The sequence below is a fragment of the Sorex araneus genome, chromosome 4 (assembly GCF_027595985.1).
Source record: "Sorex araneus isolate mSorAra2 chromosome 4, mSorAra2.pri, whole genome shotgun sequence".
Lineage (NCBI taxonomy): Eukaryota > Metazoa > Chordata > Mammalia > Eulipotyphla > Soricidae > Sorex > Sorex araneus.
In genome coordinates this window covers 186,533,949-186,558,910 of record NC_073305.1, presented here as the reverse complement: position 1 = coordinate 186,558,910, position 24,962 = coordinate 186,533,949, and the positions used below count along the sequence as shown (strand labels likewise).

Genomic DNA, 24,962 nt, shown 5'->3' with positions numbered 1-24,962 from the left:
ATTTCACTTTTTAGATTCTGGAAGGTTAATAAAAAGGCTTTGGGACATTTTAATAAGAAACTATTATTTACTCCTGTCTTTCACATTTAGACCTGTAAGGGCAATTAGAGGCCGCCCTAAAGGCCTCCATCCCTCTCGGAGAGCCCGGCAAGCTGCCGAGAGTATCCTGCTCACATGGCCGAGCCTGGCAAGCTCCCCGTGGCATATTCGATATGCCAAAAACAGTAACAACAATGGGCCTCATTCGCCTGATGCTGAAAGAGCCCCCAGTATGGCAGCATTAAGAAGGATGAGCAAGGAGAGGCTGATAAAATCTCAGGGACGAACTAGACTGCTGTCTCGTTTGCCAAGGCACTGAAAATCAGATGGGCTGGACACGTAATGCGATTCAGAGACGACCGCTGGACTAGAGCTGTTACTGACTGGATTCCACAGGAGGTCAAAAGACCACATGGCTGCCCACCTACGAGATGGTCAGATTTCTTCATCAAAACCCTGAATGAACGGTTTGAGGCTCTTCGTGTTCCTGGAGCAAGCAGGTACCATTGGGCTACACTAGCACGCGACAGGGACAAATGGAGACGTTACTGGCGCCCACTAGAGCAAATTGAAGATCAACAGGATGACAAGTGATACAAGTGATACACTTAGAAATCCTCTTAGGATTGAAAAAAATATCAATATCTATTTAAATTCACATTTTATAATTAATACCTTTTGAAAAAACATTGTAATGACATACAATGTCATATTTAAAGTAAAAACTTTAAATATGTTTTTACCCAAATGAAAGCTATTTGAGTTACTCAAGTTAAGGAAAAAGTAAAATATTTTTTTAAAACTCAGCCCTCACCATCAAACAAATCGACAGAGTCAAACCCAGTGGATTTATTTTTTGTCATAGGTGAATGGAGCATTATTAACTCCAAAATATAGTGCAAATGCCACTAGAAAGTAGATGTCTTCTGCAAGATGACCCGTGAAAATATCAGGCCGCCGGCATCTGTCACCCCTGCTCCCCTACAAGAGCTCCGGGAGGGGGCAAGGGGCACACGTTCCCGGGCACAGACTCACCCCTCCCTGGGAGCACCGAGTGTCCGACACCACAGCAGTGACATGGCAGGGAGAGGGTGCCTCCCTCTCTCTCTCTCTCTCTCTCTCTCTCTCTCTCTCTCTCTCTCTCTCTCCCCTCTCTCTCTCAAGGTCAAGTTGCATCAGACTGAGACACGGGAACTGAGCCTCTGAGAGGGGGGAGGGAGGGAAAGAGTTGGGGGTGAGAGGGAGACGGAGAGAGGAGGGAGGGAGAGAGGGAGAGAGAATGGGGTGAGAGAGAAAGGGGGAGAGAGAGAGGGAGAGAGGGAGGGAGGGAGTGGGGGTGAGAGAGGGAGAGAGAGGGAGGGAGAGAGGGAAGGAAGGAGAGAGGGAGGGTGAGAGAGGGAGAGAGAGAGGGAGAGATAGAGGGAAGGAGAGAGAGGGAGGGAGAAAGAGAGGGAGGGAAAGAGAGGGAGGGAGAGAGAGGGAGAAAGGGAGAGAGGGAGGGAGAGAGAGGGAGGGAGAGATAGAGGGAAGGAGAGAGAGGGAGGGAGAAAGAGAGGAAGGGAAAGAGAGGAAGGGAGAGAGAGGGAGAGAGAGGGAGGGAGAGAGGGAAGGAGGGAGAGAGGGAGATAGAGGGAGAAAGGGAGAGAGGGAGGGAGAGATAGAGGGAAGGAGAGAGAGGGAGGGAGAATAGAGGGAGGGAGAGGGAGGGAGAGAGAGAGGGAAGGAGGAAGAGAGGGAGGGAATGAGGGAGGGAGAGAGAGAGAGAGAGAGAGAGGGAGGGAGGAAGAGAGGGAGGGTGGGAGGGAGAGAGGGACCCTGAAGGTCTTGTGGCTCCCAGTGCCGGGCCCGTGGGTGCCGCTGTTGGCGCAGGGCCGGGCAGGCGGACGGGCAGTGTCCAGTGTCCAGTGTCCTGCTCCAGCCTGCCACCTCCTCCCCGGGCCCCCTGCTGTGCCGCCACCACGGCCTCATCCAGCTGTGCCCGCAGCCGCAGGCCCCAGCTGGACGGCCCTGGAGCCTCTGGTCCCCAGCGAGGGACGAGGGACTAGGCTCTCAAGGTGGGGACCAGGGTGAGGCTCGGTCCAGGTGCTAATGAGTCTCCTGCTGCAGAGCCCTGCTGAGCACTGCCAGGAGTAAGCAGTCCTGTGGCCCCTCGGGGCCCTCCCCGGGGCAGGGATGTAGAGGGCAGCAGAGGGGGGAGGGCGGCAGACGGTGCCCCTCCCGCCAGGCCGCAGTGACACAGCAGCGTCAGGGCGTGACCCCTGGCGGCTGACCGCTGGCCTGTCTGTCTGTCTGTTGGCGGCTGCGAGCCGGCGCCCCCTAGAGGAACTCTGAGGAAGCACGTCCTGCCTAGGGACAGTTTTCCCTTTTGGCTGTCTGCCTCGGGGAGCGGTTGTTTTGGAGGACCACACCCAGCTCCCGGCTCCATGCTCAGGAGTCACTCCTGGTGGGCTTGGGGACCGTATGGTGGTGCTGGAGATTAAACCCGGGAGGGCCACGCGCTAGACAGGCCCCCTTCCCCGTTGCACTCCCCGCCCGCCAGCCCGGGCCTGGGACTACCTCCTTCCCGCCCTCCCCTTCCTTTCTCCTCCTCCCTCCTTTCCTGCTCTCCCGAGTCCCCCTTCCACATTTCCTTCAGTCTGGAGAAAGGGAGAGTAGGAAAGAGCCGGGCTGAGGAGCGTAAGCAGGAAGGGGAGACTGAGTCCGAGAAGCAGCCGAGCGGCTCTCCGGCGGCCTGCTTCACTCGCCTGCTTGTCCCGTCTGTTTGCTCCGGTCACTGTGCTTTGGTCTCAGCAGAGACCTACGCCGGGGTCGCTGGGGAATGTCTGTGACGTAGTGAGTCCACGGGGCGGAATCTTCTAGAACATGTTTCTACCATGGACGTTACCAACAGATGCTCCACGTAGGAGACTCCCAGAAGATCCTAAGTTGTTCTTTTCTGCCCAAATTCCTTCTGGGTCAGGAGCAGAGAGATAGGACGGGGGTAAGGCACTTGCCCTCGGTGACCTGGGTCCCCCGAGCACTGCCAGGAGTAAGCCCTGAGCACCGCCAGCTGTAACAGCAACAGAATTCTTGACGTGTCAGCGTCACGAATCCTAAGCTCCTTGTCCGTGACCGTGGCTATCTCAAAGCTAAGAGCGTGGAAAGAAATGTTCCCTGGGGCCAGAGACAGCGCAGCCGAGAGGGTGCTGGCCTTGCGTGTGGCCAGGGTGGCCAGCACCGCTGCTGGTGCCCCGGGCTTGCCAGGAGTGAGCCCCCGGAAAAGCATCCGGCACCAGTGGCAGTAGATCGCTGCCTCTGTTGCACCCTCAGCACCTGGGTGATGGGTCACTTCAAGAGTATCCCTTCAGCAGCCACCCATTTCTCTCCTCGCGTATAGCGGTAGGCAGGCCCGTCCTCTCTCCTCCACCCCCACGGCCCCAGCCGCTACGCTGTGGTAACTTGCATGCTGCAGGGGGGACCTGTAAGCCAAGGAACTCACAGCTGCCTGGGCCTCCGTGTCCTGCCTCAGTTTCCCTTACAGGGGCTTCGGGAGGGCGGTGAGATACACCCAGCGGTGCTCAGGGCTCACTCCTGGCTCCACACTCAGCACAGTCACTCCTGGTGGTGCTTAGGGGGCATATGAGATGCCAGGGGTGGAACCCAGGTTGGCCACTTGCAAGGCAAGTGCCCTCCATACGAAGCTCTCTGTTTATTGAGCCGTTACTGTGCCCATGGTATTCGCTGGCCTGAGAAGAAAGGTGTGTGGGAACTGAGTGTGTTTCAGAGATGGGGCACAATCCTGTCATTGCCATGGGGGGGGGTGTATATTTAGGTGCGGGCATGGGTGTGGGTGGATGTATGTGTGTGTGTATATGTGTGCAGAGTGTGCAGGGGTGTATGTGCGTATGTATATGGGGGTGTAGGTGTGGGGTGTATGTGTGTGTATGTGGGGGTATATGTGAGGGGGTGTGGGTGGTGTATATGTGTATGTGGGTGTGGGGGTATATGTGTGTATGTATGGAGCGTGGGGGTAAGGGGTATATGTGTGTATGTGGGGGTATGTGTGGGTATGTGGGGGGGGTAATGGGGGGGTATATGTGTGTGGGGTATGGGGAGTGTATGTGTGTATGTATGGGGCGTGGGGGTAAGGGGTATATGTGTGTATGTGGGGGTGTGGGTGTAGGAGGTGTATGTGTATATATGTGTGTGTAGATGGGGGGTATGGATGTGGGGAGGTGTATGTGTGTGGGTATGTGTATGTGTATATGTGTATGTAGGTGTGGGTGTCAGGGGAGTGTATATGTGTGTATGGGAGGGCAAGGAGGAGGGCATCTGTTTCTGTGTGTCTGTGTGGGTGGTGTGTATGTGTGTGTATGTGTGTGTATGTGGGTGTGGGTGGTGTGTGTATCTGTGTGTGTCTGTGTTGGGGGGAGTGTGGGTGGTGTGTGTATGTGTGTCTGTGTGTGTGGTGTGTATGTGTGTGTCTGTGTGTCTGTGTGGGTGGTGTGTATGTGTGTGCATCTGTGTAGGTGGTGTGTATGGGGGTGTGGGAGGTGTGTGGGTGTGGGTGGTGTGTGTGTCTGTGTGTCTGTGTCTGTGTGGATGGTGTGTATGTGTGTGGGTGTGGGTTGTGGGTGTGTGTCTATGTGGGTGTTGTGTACGGGGGTGTGGGAGGTGTGTGTGTATATGTGTGTGTGTCTGTGTGCTGTTCACACTTGGGCTCTGACTCGGAGGCACCTGTGGGGAAACACTCCTTCCCCAGCACTCTCTGGCTCTTCTGTTTCCAGAAAACACGCTTGTGTGCTCGCCCCGCGCGGGGCCAATGGCGAGGGAACAGCGCCCCCTGCCGGCCGCGAGCACTGCAGGCTGCTCCTCTCCTCCCCGCGGCCTTCCCAGGACAGGGGCGGCGTGAGTCCATCGGTGGCTTCCCGCGGGACAGACAGGCAGCGGGGCGGGGCAGGCCGCCCTCTCCCGCTCCCGCTGGGACTTCCTGGGCAGCCCCCGTGCCTGTGGCTTTGGTGTCTTACATGTTCATGACGAGGTTGCAGCACAGCCAGTGCCTCGTACCAGCCGGCACCAGCGCCAGCTGCCACGCCGGGCCTGCCGGGAGTCCCCTGAGAGACTCCTGCTCTGGCTCCTCTCCACGGGGGACCCTCCCGGTGTCCTCGGCATGGCCCTGCCCCGCCTGTGGGACAGAGGGGGCGGAGCCATCACGGAGATCCCTGGCACCAAGTAGGGTCCCCAGAATCCGCCAGGGACACAGCCCAGTCTGGCCCCAAGCCAGGAGCAGTCCAGGGTGAAGCACTTGGCCTTGTATGTGGCCAGTCCGTGGCAACACACTGTCCCTGAGCACAGGACAGAGTGGCCCCTCCACCCCTCTCACCACAGCAGAATATGACCCGAAAAGGAAGATCCCAAAGAGGAAAGGGTACGTGTGCGTGCGTGTGTGTGTGCGTGCATGTGTGTGCGTGCATGCGTGTGTGCATGCGTGCATGTGTGCATGTGTGCATGTGCGTGCCTATGTGCATGTGTGCATGCATGTGTGCGTGCGTGTGTGTGTGTACGTGTGTGCATGTGTGTGCATGTGTGTGCGTGCATGTGTGCATGTGTGCGTGCGTGTGTACTGGTGTGCATGCATGTGTGCATGTGTGCATGTGCATGCCTGTGTGTGCATGTGTGTGCGTGTGCGTGCGTGCATTGTGTGTGCATGCATGTGTGCGTACGTGTGTGCGTGTATGCATGTGCGTGCCTGTGTGTGCGTGTGTGCGCGCGTGCCTGTGTGCGTGCGAGTATGCGTGTGTCCCGAGGGTTTGGAGTGGAAGGTGGAGCTGTCTGCCGTCCCTGCCCACCATGTGCTGGGGAGTGTTTGGTCACTGGTGAGGGTCAGGAACCGCCTTTTCCACCATGGGTCACTGCGTCTAGCGTGAATGCGGGGCCCGTGGGTGGGTGCAGGCCACCGCAGGTGTGGCCCCGAGCGCACTCCCCAGTTCTCCCGAAGGCCCCCCCCAGCTGCCCTGTGGCTGTGGCCCCCAAACAGGAGGGTCCATCTCCTCTGTCCTCTCGAGAGTGGGGTAGCAGCCCTCGCCCTTCATCAGAGCGAGGCTGCCCCGGGCCAGGAGACGCCTTGGTGGCAGTGTCCGGAGGGCAGGGAGAGGAGAGACACACAGAGACAAAGACAGACAGAGACAGGGACAGAGAGTGTTGGGGTGGGGTGTACATGTCGAGGGATTGATGTGTGGATTGGGGAGTGATGTGTGTTGTGTTTCGTAGGGGCTGGTGTGTGTGTATATTTGGGGGGTTGGGGTGTGTGTGTATTGGGGGTTGGTGTGTGTTGTGTTTTGTGGGGGTTGGTGTGTGTGTATTTGGGGTGTGTGTGTGTGTGTGTGTGTGTGTGTGTGTGTGTGTGTGTGTGTGTGCACGCGCAGGGGGTGGGGGAGTGTCTGGTGCTGTTGAGATTCACACATCTGTTTCCGGGACGTACCTGAGGTTTCCGTGGTGCCGTAAGCGCGGCTGTGTTGTGCTCACAAGCAGGGCAGTCCTACTGCTGACCAGGGCCCCGTGACCCCGGCCTGGGGGAAGCAAGCCCTTGGGTGCTGGAACTCGGCGTGAGGGTGCCCGTCCGGTGGCAGCACGGGGCCCGGCGTGAGGGTGCGGTGTGGCAGCGGTGCGTGGGGGACCCGCGTCCCGGGGCCCAGGTCGCAGTCTAGACACCCGAGTCCCACGGGCAGTGCCGAGCGAGGAGACTCCTAGCCGGGCAGAGATGCCAGGGAGGGCCGGGAGCCCGTGGACGGCGTTGAGGATGAAGGTGTCCGTGCAGCGGACGGCGGTGTTGGGCGTGGGACGTTCTGGCCCCCCGAGAGCGGGGCTGAGTGTGGAGTATTCTCCAGGGACACGTAGACTCTCTCTTCCGCGTGCCCGTGGTACTGGGGTGATCATCGGTCTCTTCCCTGGCCTGGAGCAGTACCTACCCCACGCCCTCGGGCCAGGCCCCTCTCTGCACAGCCCCTGCACCCTCCGTCACTGCTGCCGTCTGCAAGGGTGCGGGATGGAGTCTGACTCTCTGCTGTCCTCGGACCCGGGGCTGGGGCTGGGGTGGGGAATCCCGGCACCTCCTGCCGTAACAGGCCTCCCCTCCCCGCCGCTGTGCCGGCACACACCAGGCCGCGGGGCCTTCCCACGGAGACCGAAGCAAAGGCCCCTTGCCCAGAGCTAGCGGCCCCGTGGACCAGCAGCGGCTTGGATGCCCTCGCGAGGCGCCGGGCTGCACATCTGATTCCCCTCTGACTGTAGAAAGGTTGCACGCCGCCTGTCTGCAGTGAGTCTGCTCGCGCCAGGGCGGGGCTCAGACACGCGCCTCCCTGCCTCCAAGCTGACTGCCCGCTGTGCGTGCAGTCTGCTTCCCCGTGGGAACGCCAGCACCCACGGCCCCTTTCTAAGCGGAGCGGCTCCGTCTCTCCCAGCTCCCTCGGAACCCCGGTAGGTACCAGCACATGGGGGAGTTGCTTCTGGGAATTAAGGACTTTGCTGTCACCTTTTTGTGCGTTTGGGGATCACACCTGGCAGTGCTCAGGGATTACTCCTGGCTCTGTGCTCAGGAGTCACTCCTCGTGGTGCTTGGGGGACCATATGGGATGCCGGGGATCAAACCCAGGTCGGCCATATGCAAGTCAGATGCCCTGCCCACTGGACTATCTCTCCGGTCCCAGCGTTTTTTAGAGTTTCAAGAGTTTCATTGCTTCTCACACCTCGTGACTCTGAGAAGTCCATGGCCGTGCTCGCAGAGTGCAGAAACTGCCAAAGATGCTTCTCTTATTGCTCATCAGTGCAAGTGGAAAACCTGCTGAGCCTCGTGGGGACTGAACAGAGAGTGAGAGACTGGCACTGAGGGCCTCTGGCCTGGGTCTGTCAGCCTTGGGACTTTATTCCGAGACTCTGCTCTCCACCTGATCTCTAACGTCTAAACACTTACCATGTGACGTCATGGATACAAGACACTGTTCCTTCTACGTTGACTGGACTCGAGATTTCATTCTTCCTAAGAGTAGATATTTCAGGGCCAGAGAGGTGGTGTGGTGGGAAGGCCGCTGGCCTTGTATGCGGCTGACTGGAGTTCCATCCCTGGTCCCACACACGGTTCCTGAACCCCTCCGACAACGATCCCTGAGCTCAGGGCCAGTAGTAAGCCATGAGCACCACCAAGGGTAGCCCAAACGGAAAAAAAAAAAAAAGTCTTTTTGACTTCCCCTTTATTGTAGAGTTGTCGATCCCATCTTAGACACAGAGGAGGAACTAACCAACCTTCCAGGGAGCTAATCAAAGACAAAAGTCTCTTGGATTGTCCTGGTCACTCAAATCGGGACAGTCCTGCCGCTAGAGCGACCTTGCTCCTCTGCTGAAGTCTAAAGGCATTTGGGATTCAAATCAAACACAGAAAGAGGTTTGAACTGTAATTTTGCAGATAGCGTGGAAAATTCAAAATAGTGTGTGTACATCAGTCCTTTTGCAAAAGGCCAGAGAATAAGCTGACCTATTTTTTTCTGTAGGAGCTAAGCTACATTTGCCAAAAAGATTGAGCTGTTAAGAGGTTAGATATCAGGTCAATGATTGACAGATAGGTGATAGGTGTTAATATATTGATAACAGGTGATGGGTGATAGATAACAGGTGAGATGGGCTGATGGGGTGGATGGTTAGATATTAGATGACAGATGAATAGAGAGGTGATATATTTATAGGTAGATGATGGGGAAGATAGATAACCAATTTGATAAATAATAGATTAGATTGATAGGAATGAATGGGGAGGTAGATAATAGATACATAGATAATAGGTGGGTGGATGAGAGCTATAGGTGGGTAGATGATAGATAATAGATACAGTTACTAGGTGAGAGATAGTAGGTGATGGGTCTACAGTACGTGGGTGAGATAGACTGTAGGCGGTTAATGGCAGTTAATAGATAGGTGGTAGGAGATGGACAGAAAGAAACAGACAGTGGCCGTGCGGCTGCTCTGGCTCTGACTTCCCCAATGTTGCGTGAATATTCTTTCAGTCAGAAGCACAGAGACAGGACACACGAGAGGCATGTAGAGAGCACGGAGGGGCCAAGGCATCGATCTGGCGAAGGGCAACTGCCAGAAGCCCCCTTTTATTCTGTTTTTCATCAGTTACATCCGAGTGACTTCGTTACAACAGAGAATCACGAATGAGGGTACCCTAACAAGAGTAGTGATGGCCACAGGATAAGCACTGTCAAAAGAACATCAGGGCACACATAGTCTTGTCGAAGCCGTGTTGCCAAACCTGCGCTGCAATGATTAAAAGCGTCAGAGGAACATACGGGACTGGACACGTAGGCTCTGCAGACCACGTCCCCCACAGTCCTGTGGTTGGTTGCACACCGGGCAAGGAGAGGCCAGACTGGTGCCTGAAGGTCATTCCAACTAAGGGTGTGAGAGGGGAAGCTGCTGCCTTGAGCGTCTCCACGTCACCCAGACTGTTTTGCCCACTTCACGTGAAACTGGGGCCTCGGCCCTGCTTCTTGCTTGCAGGGCAGCGTCCAGCGGCTCCCCCTGATGTCCTGGCTTAGTGTCAGTACCTCCCCCTTTCTGTTTAGGGCAGAATTCAGCCCTGTTGGCCGGTTGGGAACCTTCGTCCCCTCGTTTCCCAGACTGACCGGCCCGTCTCCCGCCTTGCCCGCCATGGGCGTCAGGGTGTCTCCCGTCTCCCACGGGGCTTGGGGGACAGAAGAACCTGCAGTGGTTCTTTGGAGCTCAGGGCCCAGGGGGAAGGCACTTGCCTGGCACGCAGCCAACCCGGGTTCGATCCCTGGCACCACATGTGGTCCCCCAAGCACCGCCGGGAGTGATCCCTGAGCACAGAGCCAGGAGGAAGCGCTGAGCACTGTCATGTGCAGCCAGAATAGCGAGATAAATCAAGTTCTCAGGCCAGAAACAGATGACGTAAGTTTAGGGGGGGAAGACCCCACCTTCCCTTGGCTCTGGAGGAGCGCCATCTCCTGTCCCAAAGAGCCATTCGCGGGGGCTGGAGTGATAGCACAGCAGGTAGGGCGTTTGCTCTGCACGCAGCCAACCCAGGTTCGATTCCCACCATCCCATATGGTCCCCCGAGCACCACCAGGAGTAATTCCTGAGTGTATGAGTCAGGAATAACCCCTGCGCATCGCCGGGTGTGACCCAAAAAGAGAAAAAAAAAGAGCCATTCGAGAAGTGATTTCCACACCACAGTCGCCTTCAAACTCTCAGACCTGCAGACGCACCACAGCAAAAGGGGGTGCAGCCCAGGGCGCCCCAGAGCTGCCCCCACAGACCCCACGGCCGTGTCCTTTACGCTGTCCGCCTCTGCCAGCTGGAACGGTTCAGGTCCAGTGGCTGAAGGCCACTGGTTTGCAGCAGCCAATGCTGTGCCTCGGTTTCCCCCCCTCAGCTCAGTCTCTCCCCGTGTAGTTCTGTGAGTTGCTGTGAGACCCGGGGTGCCAGGGAACATGGTCTGGGAACTGACCACCCAAGACCGGGAGCAGACACGTGACCAGCCCCCTGAGCCTGGGGAACAGACTGTCCCCACTGAGGGAGCCCAGCCTTCCGGCTCCCTCCCCATTCCACCTGCGAGGTGAGTTGAGTTGTCTGACCGGGCAGGCCTGCTTCGCCCCAGGGGTGGGAATGTAAGTTCCAGGCTCAGAAGAGAACGAGCCAGCAAGGGTGCCCCTCTGCGGGCTTTCGCAGCAGATTCTCCAGTATAGCTTGGCGCGGCCTGGCTTTGGGTTCGGTCTTGGAGCCACACCCGGCAGTGCTCGGGGCTCACTCCTGGTGGGGCTTGGGGTATTCTGTGGGATGCTGGGGATCGGACCCAGGTCAGCCGCATGCAAGCTAAGCGCCCTACCCACTGGACTATCTCTCCGGCCCCCTGCCAGCACATTCTCACAGCCTCTGCCAGCCTGGAGTGGTGGGGCGCTCCGGAGGCCCCTCCCGAGAGTTTCAGCCCCCCAGGCTGCAGGTCAGTGTGAGCCCCTGAGGACACAGTGCTGCCCACCCTGTGGTGCCCAGGATTACCCGGGGCCGGGCCCCACGGAGCCCAGGGGACCCAGGGTCTGCCATAGGCGAGGCGTGTGCCCTCACCTCATCTCTCAGCCCCGACCCCTCCCTACGTGCTCTTGTCTGCCGGTTCCGTTACTCGTGTAGCGGGTGCTCCAAGGGACCGGCCTGGGCGGGAACGTAAGGTGCCTGCGTCAGGAAGGCCTCCAGGCTGCCCCCTCCTGGGACCGACAGGCAGCCTCGAGCTGTGACATGCGGCGCCTGGCTTTTCGGTGGGTTTCCATTTTACGTGGGGGTCACACCCCTGACTCAACGCTTGGACATAGCTGGGTCTGGGGCCTGCCTCGTCCCCGTACCCCCGTCTCTCAACCTGTTGTGCGTCTTGGAGTAGGAGGAGGCCTGCAGTGTGGGACCCCCGTGGCCTCAGCCTGCCCTGCAGGGGGCGCCCCCAGCTCCCGTGTTCGTGACGTGTGGTGGCGGGAAGGCATGTGCCGGGGAGGCCCCATGAGGGCGGGAGGGACCCGCCGAGGGCACGGCCCAGGGACGCGCCACTCACCCGCCCGTGTCCCCGCACAGCTCGTCTTCTGCCGAGACTGCAAGGAGGCCGACCACGAGGGCGACTGCAGCGCCGTGTACGAGGCCGCGGAGGCCGCTGCCCAGGTACGTGCCTGTCCCTGCAGTCGGCCCGCCGGGCGCGGGGACAGTCCGGCCGCACGGGCCAGAGGAGAGGACTGGCCTGCTGGCCCACGCCCCCCTCGCTGTCCTCCCGGTGCCCAGCGGGGTGCAGGCTCTGCCCGGCCACTCTCTCCCAGGAAGGATGGAGACAGGGCCCGGGGCACGGGGTGGGGGGGGGGACACAGGCTGCCCACAGGCTGCCTCAGAGGGTCTCCCCGAGTCACCGCCTGAGTCAGAGGTCAGCACCCTCGCCCGCTTCCTTCCTCTTGTTCTGGTGTTGTTGTTGGTTTGCTTTCAATGAAAATCGCCCTTGCTCAGGGAGGGGCTTGCCTTGCATGCAGCCGACCCAGACTTGATTCCCGGCACCATGTACTGTCCCCTGAGAGCCCGCCAGGAGTGACCCCTGAGCACAGAGCTGGGAGCCCACCCTATGCAAGCGGGCCAAAAACGAAACAAAACCAAAAGTGCCTTTGCAGAGACTTATCTCTGGGCAGTAGCTCTGTGTGGCGTGCAGAGGCGGGTTTGCAGGTACAGGGACCCCCCTTTTGGTTCGGTTTTGGCTTTGGTCTGGTTTGTTTTGGGGCCAAACCCAGAGGTGCTCCTGGCTCTGTGCTCAGGGATCACTCCTGGCGGTGCTCGGGGGGGGGGGGGCCCTCCACAGTGTCGGGGATTTGAACACGGGGGGTCACAGGCAAGGCCAAGGCCGGACTCCCGTCCCCTCTCCAGCCCCAGGGGTCTCCCTGTGTAAACAGCAGCAGGAACCAGGGGACGAGAAGCTGATCGAGGACAGACCTCCCGCCCTGCTCGCCCTGGCGGCCATGAGCCTGCTGAAGCGTCCCGACTCGGTGGTGACCCCGCAGCTCTGGCCCCCTCCACTGCCAGCCGCCCCTCAGACGAAGAGCGGGGCGCGGCGAGCCAGGGCAGGCCCTCGTTGCCTCAGCTGTGGAGCTGGTTCAAATCCCCAGCACCACCAGCGGCTGCTCAAGCACAGCCAGGGCTCTCTCCCGAGCGCAAGGCAGCATTAGCCCCCGAGCACAGTCAGGTGTGGCCCCAAATACCTGCCCCCCCCATCCCGCAGAATAAAATAATAGATGGCCCAGCGGCAGGGCACCCGCCTTGCACACAGCCGACCTGGGTTCAATCTCCGGCATCCAACATTGTCCCCCCCACACACCACCAGGAGGAACTCCCAGGTGCAGAGCCAGGAGAAGCCCTGGGCACTGCTGAATGTGGCACAAAATAAGAAATAAATGCAATGTGATGGTGGCATCAACCAGATACGTAGGTCAACAGAATTGAATTGAGGACCCAGAACTGCGTACGAGTATGATTGGTCAAGTAATTTATGCCGCTAGGGCCAAGAAAAACACAATGGGGGTAGGACAGTTTCTGTGAAGAATGGCACTTGGAAAATTGCACAGCCCTTTTTAAAGGGAGAGAACTGGGCCGCTCCGTCACCTCAGACACAAAGCAAACCAGAAGGGGCTGCAGACTCGAATTTAAGAGCAAGAAATAAAATAAGCAAGTGGGACAACATCCCAGTAAATAGCTTCTGCACAGCAAACAAAGCATCAGCAAAATGAAAAGGGGACCCGGGGCGCAGGCGGCAGGCGGCCACGTCCCGACGAGCAGTTGGTACCCGAGATACACCTCGAACTCAGTAGCAAAACACAGAAATCAGCGACGTGGTTTAAACGCAGGCAGAAGAGGCGGTGGAGGGAGTGCGGTGGGTAAGGCGCTCGACAGTTCCAGATTTGCCCCCCACACCCCCCAGAAACTGGGTGGAAGAGCTAAACGGACTGTTTCCCGGAGGAAGTGGCAACGGCCAGCAGGTCCCGGAAATGGTTCTCCACAGCAGTAGTGCCAGGGAGGCCGTGAGAAGGAGACGAGCAGCTTCCACAGACGAGACCCTCGCGGGCAAACCCAGCCAGGGACAGACATGTTCGTGGGCAACGGTCCCCACCCTCAGCACGGGGACAAACATTCCCATACCTGACAGACACCATGCACGTGAGCACACATACATATGTGTCATAGCACATGTGTGCGAGGACACACATGATACCCATTGATCATAACATATACATACACTCTATCCACGTGTATGCATGCTTGTGCATACTGCAGCCATGCACTGTGTCATGTGTGCATGTACATATACCACACACCATGAACTACACACACATGTAAGATGCAACATGCAACATGCCACATACCAGAGCATGCAGGACACTCATTATACATATATATACCATGCACATGTGCACACATGTCACCATGCACACATATGCATGCCACATGCATGAGATAGCACACAACATGCCCCATACATATACCACATGCCAGCATGAACCACACACCTGATAGGAAACAACATGTCTCACACACTGCCCACACATTACCCACATATAGTACACACATGGCCCACACACAGCACACACACCCCATACATGACACACACACATCCCACAGTACATACACGGCCCACATATGGCACACACATGGCCCACACATGACACACACATGGCACACACGGCACACATGGCCCACATATGGCACACACGGCACAAACACAAAACACACACGGCACACACACGGCACACACCCGCCCTCCACAGGCCTCTCCAAGGAGAGCCCAAGCTGATGGTTCTCGGGTTTGCAGGGATGAGCAGGACACGCTGGAACACCAGATGGCGCTCGAGGCTTTAGGGAGAGGCCATGTGCAGGAGCGCGGACCCCGAGCCAGCCGCGCTGCGGGAAGCCCCACTGGCCACTGGGGGGAGCCCCCTGGCAGCTGGCTGCTTCATCCCAACCCGCATCTGCTCCCAGCAGTGCCAGGGGAGGGTGGCCCTGGGCAGCGAGGGCCTGGAGGATGGGCACCGGGGCAGGGGACCAGGTCAGCGCCAGGAGGCTCCCACTCCCCCCTCCGTCTGCAGCCCCAGCCGCCTCCCACCTGCCCAGGACCCCGGGGCGCGTCGGTTTCATTCCCTCCGAGGAACTCACAGGGGCCTCTGGCATCAGGAATCGGAGGGAGTGACGCCCGTGGTGGCACATCCGGCTCGTTCCTGTCCCTGCTGCTCCTTGACACTCGCCGTGGGCAGCCGGGAGGGACCTTGTGGGAGTGGCCGGCAAAGGCCGGGCTTCCCCGGAAGGAAGGAATCCGGCCCCAACCCAGCCGGAGGGACAGCGCAGCAGGGAGGGGCTCGCCTGCACGGGGCTGGCCCGAGTTTCGTCCCCAGCCACCAGGTGGTCGGTCCCCAGGCACGGCCAGGAGTGACCCCTGAGCACAGCGGGAGTGCCCCCAAACTGAGAGACAAAACTGTGTGTCCAGGGGCTGGGGAGACAATACAGGGTTAAGGCACTTGCACAGCGGGGAGGATGTTTGCCTTGCACGTGGCCGACCCGGGTTCGATTCCCAGCATCCCATATGGTCCCCTGAGCACCGCCAGGAGTAATTCCTGAGTGCAGAGCCAGGAGTGACCCCTGAGCATCTCTGGGTGTGGCCCCAAAATAAAACAAAGCAAAAACAGGGACGACCGTAAAACTCGCTGTCGAACCACCGCGGTGCCTGTCTCTGGGCAGAAACGCCCATGGCCACGGGCAGGTGCGTCCCCCCGTGGGCTGGCCGGGCAGCTGCTCCCACTCCTCAGCGCCTGGGGCCGGGTCCCGGCTGCCGAGGCAGGAGGTCAGCGCTGTCCCCGCCCCGCAGGCCTACAGAGTGGACGAGGAGGCCGCCGAGCAGGCCCGCTGGGAGAAGGCCTCCAAGGAGACCATCAAGAACACCACCAGGCCGTGCCCCCGCTGCCGCGTGCCCGTGGAGAAGAACGGTGAGTCGCCCGCCGGGGCCTGTGGGACGGGGGGGGGGGGGATGGTGGGCGGGCGTTGCCCTCAGTGATTTGGGGCGAGACCCGGCTTCCAGCTGGGTTCTCAGGGGCCACTCCTGGCGAGGCTCGGGGGTCCCTCCTGGATCCCTGCCCACTCTACTCCCCAGCCCGAGGCCTGGACTCGGACCCTTGACCCTTGCACTTGGAGAGAACAGCCTCGTGCCCCGGGCGCACGGCTCAGGCCCTCGGTCCCCGCCCGGTGCCCATGTTCGTATGACCCTGCTCTGTCGGCCAGCCCGGCGGGACGATGGTCAGCTTCTGTCTCCACGAGAGACCGGGGGCCGCTGTGGCTGTGCTGTGCTGAGGAGGCCCCGCCCACTCGGCCACACTCTCGGCGGCGGCTTTTCGCTGGCCACAGCCACTGCTCCGAGGTTAAGAATGTTCCCGGCACTGAGCCGCACCAGCTGTGGGCCGAGTCCCCCAAGATGCCCTGTGGAAATGCCCACGCCCACGCGCATACTCCTGTGCCGCTGCCGGTCTGTGCCGTGTCTGTCTGTGTCTGTGTCTGTGCCATGTCTGTCTGTGCCAGTGTCTGTGTCTGTGCCCATGTCTGTGTCTGTGTCTGTGTCTGTGTCTGTCTGTGTCTGTGTCTGTCTGTGCCCGTGTCTGTGTCTATGCCCGTGTCTGTGTCGGTGCCCATGTCTGTGTCTGTGTCTGTGTCTGTCTGTGCCCGTGTCTGTCTGTGCCCGTGTCTGTGTCTATGCCCGTGTCTGTGTCTGTGTCTGTGTCTGTCTGTGTCTGTGTCTGTCTGTGCCCGTGTCTGTCTGTGTCTGTGTCTGTGCCTGCGCCCATGTCTGTGTCTATGTGTGTCTATGTCTGTGTCTGTGTCCGTGTCCGTGTCCGTGTCCGTGTCTATGTCTGTGTCTGTGTCTGTGTCCGTGTCCGTGTCCGTGTCCGTGTCTATGTCTGTGTCTGTGTCTGTGTCCGTGTCCGTGTCCGTGTCCGTGTCTATGTCTGTGTCTGTGTCTGTCTGTGCCCGTGTCTGTCTGTGTCTGTGTCTGTGCCTGCGCCCATGTCTGTGTCTATGTGTGTCTATGTCTGTGTCTGTGTCCGTGTCCGTGTCCGTGTCTATGTCTGTGTCTGTGTCCGTGTCCGTGTCCGTGTCTGTGTCTGTGTCTATGTCTGTGTCCGTGTCTATGTCCGTGTCTGTGTCTATGTCTGTGTCCGTGTCTGTGTCTGTGTCTGTGTCTGTATCTCTGCCCATGTCTGTGTCTGTGCTCGTGTCCATGTCTGTGTCTGTCTGTGTCCATGTCTGTGTCTGTGCCCGTGTCTGTGTCTATGTCTGTTCCCGTGTCTATGTCCATGTCTGTGTCTGTGTCTGTGTCTGTATCTGTGCCCATGTCTGTGTCTGTGCTCGTGTCCGTGTCTGTGTCTGTCTGTGTCCATGTCTGTGTCTGTGTCCATGTCTGTGTCTATGTCTGTGCCCGTGTCTGTGTCTGTGTCTGTATCTGTGCCCATGTCTGTGTCTGTGTCCGTGTCCGTGCCCGTGTCTCTGCCGGTATCCGTGCCCGTGTCCATGCCCTGTGTGCAGCTCCTGCACCCAAGTCTGCTCACCTGCCCAGAACTCTGGTCTCCCTTGGGACGGGGACGTCCATCTCCCCCTGACAGTGCCATCCTGCCTGCTGCTCTCCTCACTGGGGACCCCGTGCCCCCCTCGGCACCCTGCCCGTGCTGGCATGGGGATAGCGGCTGGCTCAGTGCGTTGTTCAGGTGCCGGGGCTCCCGCCCTCCGGCTTTCTCTGCCCCGGGGCTGTGCAGCACACCTGGCTCCAGCTAAGTCGGCGCCAAGTCTCTGCCCGGACAGTGAGAGGGGCAGCTGCTGGCCTTGCGTTCTTCCTGGGCAGCCTGAAGCCACTGCCCAGTGCCCTGAGCCCTTCTTCAGGGTGGACCCCGGGTGCCTTGGGCAAGCGGGGAGAGCAACACCCCAGGGGGCAGAGAAGTGCCGCACGCTTTGCCACTCCCGCCGTCAGCCTCGGCTGCCCCCACGCCCGCGCGTTCCCGCAGAGCCCTTGGCTGCCCCCTTCGGACGCACGCTCAGCCACGCAGACGGGGGGGCACAGGCTCAGCTCCAGCCAGACTTCTAGTTCTGAGCCAGGGGTCTCCGGCGAGAAGGGGAGATGCCCACCGAGTCGTGGCTGTGCTGCATGCTTGCACGCCCCTAGAGCAGGCAGGGTGGGGACCCCATCAAGGGGGTCCTGAGTGGATGCGGAGACTTTCTGGTCCTGCCCGTGAGTCGTTAGGGAACAGACAGGTGACCCTGGCCCTCCGTAGACATGCCGGTGACGTTGGAGCAGTGAGCCGCTGCCCTGGACCCACTTCCCAGCTTCCTTCAGAACAGACACGGGGGCTGGGGACAGTGCAGGGTCTGAGGCTGACCCTGGCCGGACCCCCCCACCCACCCACCCGTGCTACACGGTGACAAGCCGGTGCGGCTCAGAAACCTGGGAAGAGCAAAGCTGCAGCTCGAACCCAATGGCGTGGGTCTGAAGGGCTCTGAGTCTGGAACCCGGGCCCCACCCTTGGCGGAGCTTGGCAGACGGCATTCCGCAGGCCACTGCCGTCCCATTCCCGAGGGACCCCAGGAAAGCAGGTCCTCCCTCCCGCCAAGCCGAGGCACTTTCTAAATCCTCTCCACTTTAAGTCCAGGCCGGACCTGGGTGCTTCCTGCTGTCGTCCCCTTTGCTCTCTGGAACCTTCTTCCCTCACTCAGCCCCACCCTTGCTCTCTCCCTGTGGAAGGGCCCCTGGCTGCCTGCAGCTTGTTCAGAGCCATCTGCTAAACCAGCCTGGTACACTGGCCCTCCTAGCATGCACGGGGCCTCTCTGGGGCTTTCCGATGGGGAAGCTTCCAGAAGTAGCATCCCTGCCTTCCCCCGTGCCCCGGGAGTGAGCCCAAGAAGGAAAGGAGCCAGGGAGTCTCTGCTCTCTCCTTCCTTCTTACCTCCCGCAAGGGTAAGTCCTTGGCAGCCCCAGTCCGTGATCAAATGCTGTGTGCACTGCAAGTGTTGTGCGTTCATGAGGGTTGCAGAAAAACAGGAGAATGCCCTCTGCCCCCACTGAGCACCTCGTTGGTATCTCATTAAACCTGAATGTGGTCCTCAGGCGGCAGTTTTAATATTCTCCAGAAACTTAAGTGATTACATGGCATTATATAGTTTATTGTGTCATTAACACCCTAAGGGTATACTCGTTAGGTATTTGTTGAAAATCATGGATCCTACCTGAGAAATGCTAAGCAAGGATTGTGAGGTTTTCTTTTCCACTTGATTCATTTTAATCTCTGTGTGCTTGTATTGCTTCAGTGATCTTTAAAGGAAGCCAGGAGGCAACAGAAAACTAGTGTGTGGGGGGGGGGGGGGGGAAGTGTTGAAAGTCCCTAAATTGCCTTACAACCAAATGCCCTTGGTTACATATTCATGAATATTTCAACTCAATAGATGTTCACACAGCAGCTTTCTTGTGATACTACTGAGGTGGCAGTGAAACAGTGGGTTGGAATTTGGAGCCCGAAGAAAAGGACTTAAGAAGCCCGTCATCAAGGCAGATCACAGTGAGCAGTCAGTGTCCTGCGGGTGCCAGCACGGGACCGTCTGTGCCCGACTTCCCTGAGGCTCCCGGGTAGAAGCAGCTCTCTTCCTCAAACGTCATGCACATCCCTTCTCCACTCCATGCAGACGCACACAGGGGGTGTTGTTAGCAACCCCAGAGGGTCCTCCCTCTCTGTGTGAGCCCAAGCCCCGAGGGCAATCTCAGGACTTCCTCTGTCAGAGGGCTGGACCCTGAGAAGTCAGGAAGGGGGTCACTGTCCACATTCCCAGGGTCGGGGCAGTCAGTGATGCCCTAGGCACAGGGCGCCCCACATGCCCCCAGCCCCAGACTCCTGTCCTCAGCCCCAGCTTCCTCTCTGGCCGCCAGACCCCCACTCCTGGCTCATGAGCTCTGACCAGCTCCAGGACCCCAAACAAATAGCAGGTATACGACATTGTTTCCTCGTGCACAGTAAACTGTTGCGTAACATTAAGTACCTTCAGACTACTCCATGGAAGGCCGGAGAGACACTCAGCACACTAGGGCCAGGCACCCCATGGCTCAACCCCCAGTACCACTGGGAGCCAGCCCCAAAGCACAGGACCAGGAGTGGCCTCTGAGACTGTAGGGCACCACCCCACCAAAAACGTGTTTTAGTCCTCAGAGTAATAGATGTGTTTAAACAAAGAATTGACAAAGAAATGGAAGAATGTAGGCGAACACAGAAGAATTGGTTCTGTCTTTGTGTGTTGTATGAAAGGAAATAAAAAAGCTGTGCATAAAAATCCCTGTCCTGGGAGCTGGAGTGATAGCACAGCGGGTAGGGCATTTGCCTTGCAAACGGCCGACCCGGGTTCGATTCCCAGCATCCCATATGGTCCCCTGAGCATGGCCAGGGGTAATTCCTGAGTGCAGAGCCAGGAGTGACCCCTGAGCATCGCTGGGTGTGACCCAAAAAGAAAGAAAAAAAATCCCTGTCCCTTCCATAGGGAAGCTGCGAGGCCGCTGGCATGTTGGGTGTTTGAATCCCAGGCAGGAGGGCAAACGCTTTATCTTTATTCCATCATTTGCTTCTTTAGGACTGTTTGCTTCTTTAGAAAGAAATCATCTTGTTGGTGGGTGGTTGTTTTGTTTTTGTTTTTTTATCAAAATACTGCAAAATATGTACTTTGCTTTTGCTGTCACCTCCCTCCGCCTCTCTGCGTACCACCACGCCCGTCTCTGGGCACGGCCCCAGTCAGAACCCTGGTGAAGGAGGTCAGGGAGGGGAGCGTGACCCGGGAACTACAAGACCCACAATGCTCTGCGCAGCTGCTGGTTCCTCTTCCGGGGCAACGAGACCGACTTCCGGTCTGTAAAGCCCCAGGGTGGCGCGCGAAGGGCAGGCACGTGGCCGCCGTGTGGCCTCTCTGGGGGGACCTCGTCTCCGGGCTCGTTTGCGTTCCCGAGCCCCTGCTGACCCCAGTGCCCTCTCTCTGCCCACAGGAGGGTGCATGCACATGAAGTGCCCGCAGCCCCAGTGCCAGCTCGAGTGGTGTTGGAACTGCGGCTGCGAGTGGAACCGCGTCTGCATGGGGGACCACTGGTTCGACGTGTAGCTGCGCCCACCGGACACCCCGCGCCTGCCCACGGCCCCCCATGCCCATGTGTCCACGCGCACACACACACACACACACACACGCACGCACACACACACTCAGCTAGGGAAACAGCCATACTCATGCCCGTCCCCGCTGGCCAGTCTTTGCCCACGTCACCAGGCGCTTTCTCCTCCTCTGCAGTGCTGGTGAGGGCGAGGGCCCAGGGGCAGCACCCCCCGCCCGGCCCGGCCTCACCTGTCGGGGGCCCTGGGTTTGCTCCCTGGCTCCAAACACCAGAAAGCCCAGCCCCAGCCCCAGCCCCAGCCCGCCCTCCGGCAGCAGCGGCGCACCTTCCCGGCCTTGGGGAGACCCCGCCGGCGCCCGGTCCAGCTGCAGTTCCCCGCTTTCTCCCTGATGCTCGTTTTTTGGGCGAATGGAGACTGATGGGGGCCTCCTGGAGAGGGATCTCGCGGGGTTTGTTTCCTGGTAACACCCTCAGGGATTGCTGGGAAAGTGTCCCCGCCGCCCCCTTGTTGGACAGGGCACCGCTGTCATGTGGTCCAGGCGAAGACGGAAAGGCGCCCAGGGCTTTCAAGAACAACCTTCTTCCTTGGCGGAGACCATCAAAACTAGGGTTTCTCCCCAAAGTCTCCCTTCTATATATTACTCAGGTGAAAAAACGACTGTTTCTATAAAAAAAAAATCTCTGGCCCCTACCCCTTTTGTTGTTGCTTGGTGCCCACAGGCAGCAGTGCTCAGGGGTTGGTTACTCCTGGCTCTGCACTCAGGAATTACTCCTGACGGGCTCAGGGGGCCCTGTGGGGAGCCTGGGATCAAACCCGGGTCAGCCCCGCGCTGTACTATCATTCTGGCCCCCAGACTCCCTCTCCCTTACACAGGAAGCCGCAGGGCAAATGACATGCTGGATGCTTAAACACAGGGAAGAGGGCAAACATTTTATTCCACTGAGCTATGTGTAGCCTTAGAAATTGTACTATTTTAAAGTACTGCAAAATCTATACTTTGCTTTTACACTGTCATTTTTGCCACCTAAAGAAGAAGCTGATGTGTTTGTCCCACTGTGCATTTAATGAATAAGATGCCTGCAAGAGACACTTTTAGAAATGATTTCATCACGGTTCTCAATGTCAAGCAAAGTGCAGGTTATTAAAGCAGCAGCAGGGCAGAAGTTAGCCCACCCCCTCTCTGAGGCTGTCCTGCAGGGCTCAGCCACAGGACTGCTCCTCAGCCTCTGGGAAAAGACAATCAGCCACTCGCCGTTGTCCCTCTGGGCCGGGTGGGCTGGGCTGAGGGAGGGCACCCTCGGGAACCTGTGGAGCAAACCCTGACGGTGTGTCGGGCTGTGTCTGTGAATAAAACCATCGGAAGAGCCTGAAGCCCTCTTTGAAAATGTGCTTTTAATAGTCGGCAAAGGGTGTGTGTGTGTGTGTGTGTGTGAGAGAGAGAGAGAGAGAGAGAGAGAGAGAGAGAGAGAGAGAGAGAGAAAGCAATCTGAGCGCCTCACAAGACCTAAACATTAGCTACTTTCTGGGCTGGTCCACATCTGTCAATGTTTGGGTGTCTTTGGTTGTTTCTTTTTCTTCCAGGGGTGGAGGGGAGGTGGGAGGTTCACACCTGGTGACGCTCAGGAGAGAACACTCCTGGCAGGTCTCTAGGACCATGTGGGGTGCTGGGGATCAAACCCAGATCAGCCAGGCCAGCTGTACTATCTTTCTGGCCCTGAAACTGGGCCTCCCCCCCCCTCCACATACACTTCATTTAAACACGGTGGCTTACAAAGTTGTTCCTGATGATTCGTCACAGGCATTCAATATCCAGCTACAATCCCACCCCACTGTCACCTTCCCTCCACCACTGTCTCTTTTTCCCCAGCCACCCCTGAATCAGGCCCACGTTCACTTATTTTACATTGCTTGTTACCACTAAGTGGCTAACAAAATGATCAAAAATATTTCTGTAGAAGAAAATTTGTGAGCAGTGTTGTATCTCTTAAGGCCTTAAGGCCCTGTCTGAGGGGTTACCAAGCTGTTGTTGCAAGTGAAGCCTTCTGTGCTAATATTTTTATCCGTTGGGATTGGTTGGCTTTTGTATTACATCCCATCCAATCTGGTGTCTTTCTCTTGGGATGCTAGTCTGTGTCGTAGAGTTTGGAGATGGCCGCCAGCTCCAGAAAATCCAGAATATGGAACCGGGCAGCCCGGCTAGAGGTTTGGACGTCCCCATGGGGTGACAGCTTTGGAGTGTGGGGGCAGCTACTGGGGCTCTGTGAGTGGGGGGTTGGCCCTTCCCCTCCGAGGTTGCCCAGAGGGCTCGGTCAGGAGGGGTATCAGAGAGACGTCTGCGGCTAGTTCCTCTCTTTCGAGGTTTATTTATGAGTCTCTGGAACAAGGCCAGAGGTGCGCTTGGAAGGCACACGGCGGGATGTGGGTGTGATGGCGGGGGCGTGGAGGGAAGGGTCCGACGCCCACCCCAACTCCGAGAAGGCCTGGAGCTTGAAACGGGACCTGTAAGCAGCTTCGTTCCCCTCAGCTGTAAGAGAACATGGCAGTGACACTCGCCTCCACGGTCACGGCACCAGGCGCGGGGCCTGTGCCTTGAACTTTGACCAAAACCCTCCCTGGCACAAGGTGTGAGCCCAGACTCAGGGCCCAGAGACGGGGCTGTCGGTCGCTTTCCGAGGTCCCTGACCCGTGGGCCCTGCAAGGTGGTCACCCCCATTCCCAGCCGCGTGCTCTGCACGCAGGAGGCCGGCATCTGATCCCAGACACTGTGCCGGGATTAGCCAAGTCGCCCTGAACTCTGCCACGGTGGCCCAGGAACCGACAGGACGAGATCCACAGAGACCGACGCTGGGGACGTGCCACAGGCTGCAGCTCCCGCTTGCATGCAGGCGCGCAGGGTCCACCCCAACACGCAGGGCTCCCGGTCACAGCCAGGCTGGGGAGCACCCCAGAGCAGCCCTGAGTGTAGCCCCGAAACACAAGCCAAAGCCAATCCAAGATCCCCTTACCGAGAAGGAGACTTTTCTTGAAAAACGTGCATTATCTCTGCAACCAGCAGTAACTAGTACCACCGGGGGCTGGGGCTGGTGGCGACGCAGAGATAAGGTCCTCCCCCCCCCCCCCGGAGAGTCCGACCGAGAGGCGGGAGGCATCCTACGGTGGGGAGGGCACTGCCTTGCACGCGGCTGACCAGGGTTGAACCCCGGTATCCCACACGGTTCCCCGACACCACCAGGCATGATCCTGGACACAGAGCCAGGAGTCAGCCTGGGAGGGAGCAGGCTCCTGATTCTCTCGGCTCTCCAGGGTTTCAGGAACTAAAATCCGTGTGCTTTATCCAAAGGGTGGGCCTTGGCGGCTTCCTAGGTGTGCCAAGTCGGCGATGGGGAGCAGCAAGCCCCTTCCTGGCACTGTGGCTACAGGCCGGGAGCAGACATGGGAGCCGCGTCCGCCAGGGGCGTGAGGGGCTCTGGGGTCCAGACTCCGTGTGACTCAGTAACCAGCCAGAGCGCAGTAGCCAGTAAACCCCAGGAACAGCCTCCAGGAAAGATGGTTCCCGTCTGTCAGCCTTGCCAACACATCGCATTAGTGGACTCAACAAAAACCATAGTCTTGGACCACTGGCAGTACTAGGGCCAGCACTCTGCCCATCTTTGTGCGAGGGCGGGGCACACCTCCAGTCCCTTCTGGCTCTGTCCCAGGGTCACTCCTGGCAGTCCTGGGGCTTGAACCCCGGACTCCCACAGTTTTTAGAAGCATGTGCTCAGCCTGTTGATCTACATTTCCAGCCCCATTATTTTTATTTTGGGGGGGAGGAGTCACACCCAGCTGTGTTCAGAGCACACCTGACTGTCCCCAGGGATCACTCCTGGCTGGGCTCAAAGGCCCCCATGTGGTGCTGGGATTTGAACCCGGGCCACCACCACGTTCTAAGCAAGTGCTTTAACCATTGCACTATCTCCGGGGCCTCCCTTTTATTTTTATTTATTTATTTATTTATTTTGCTTTTTGGGTCACGCCCAGTGATGCACAGGGGTTACTCCTGGCTCTGCACTCAGGAATTACTCCTGGCAGTGCTCAGGGGACCATATGGGATGCTGGGAATCGAACCCGGGTTGGCCGCATGCAAGGCAAATGCCCTACCCGCTGTGCTATCGCTCCAGCCCCTCCCTTTTATTTTTAAAGGGGAAAAAATAATAATAA

General features: G+C 58.4%; 1 protein-coding gene across 1 annotated transcript in view; it reads left to right on the top strand.

The window, feature by feature from the left end:
* The window catches only part of PRKN (parkin RBR E3 ubiquitin protein ligase), a 1,029,130-nt gene extending 1,007,013 nt beyond the window's left edge, over positions 1–22,117 (top strand). The window contains exons 10-12 of the mRNA XM_055135350.1: positions 11,647–11,730; positions 15,455–15,572; positions 20,642–22,117. Of these exons, the coding sequence (XP_054991325.1) occupies positions 11,647–11,730; positions 15,455–15,572; positions 20,642–20,754 (315 nt within the window). The 3' untranslated portion in view covers positions 20,755–22,117. The remainder of the gene's footprint in view (positions 1–11,646; positions 11,731–15,454; positions 15,573–20,641) is intronic.
* Positions 22,118–24,962: the final 2,845 nt, after the last annotated feature.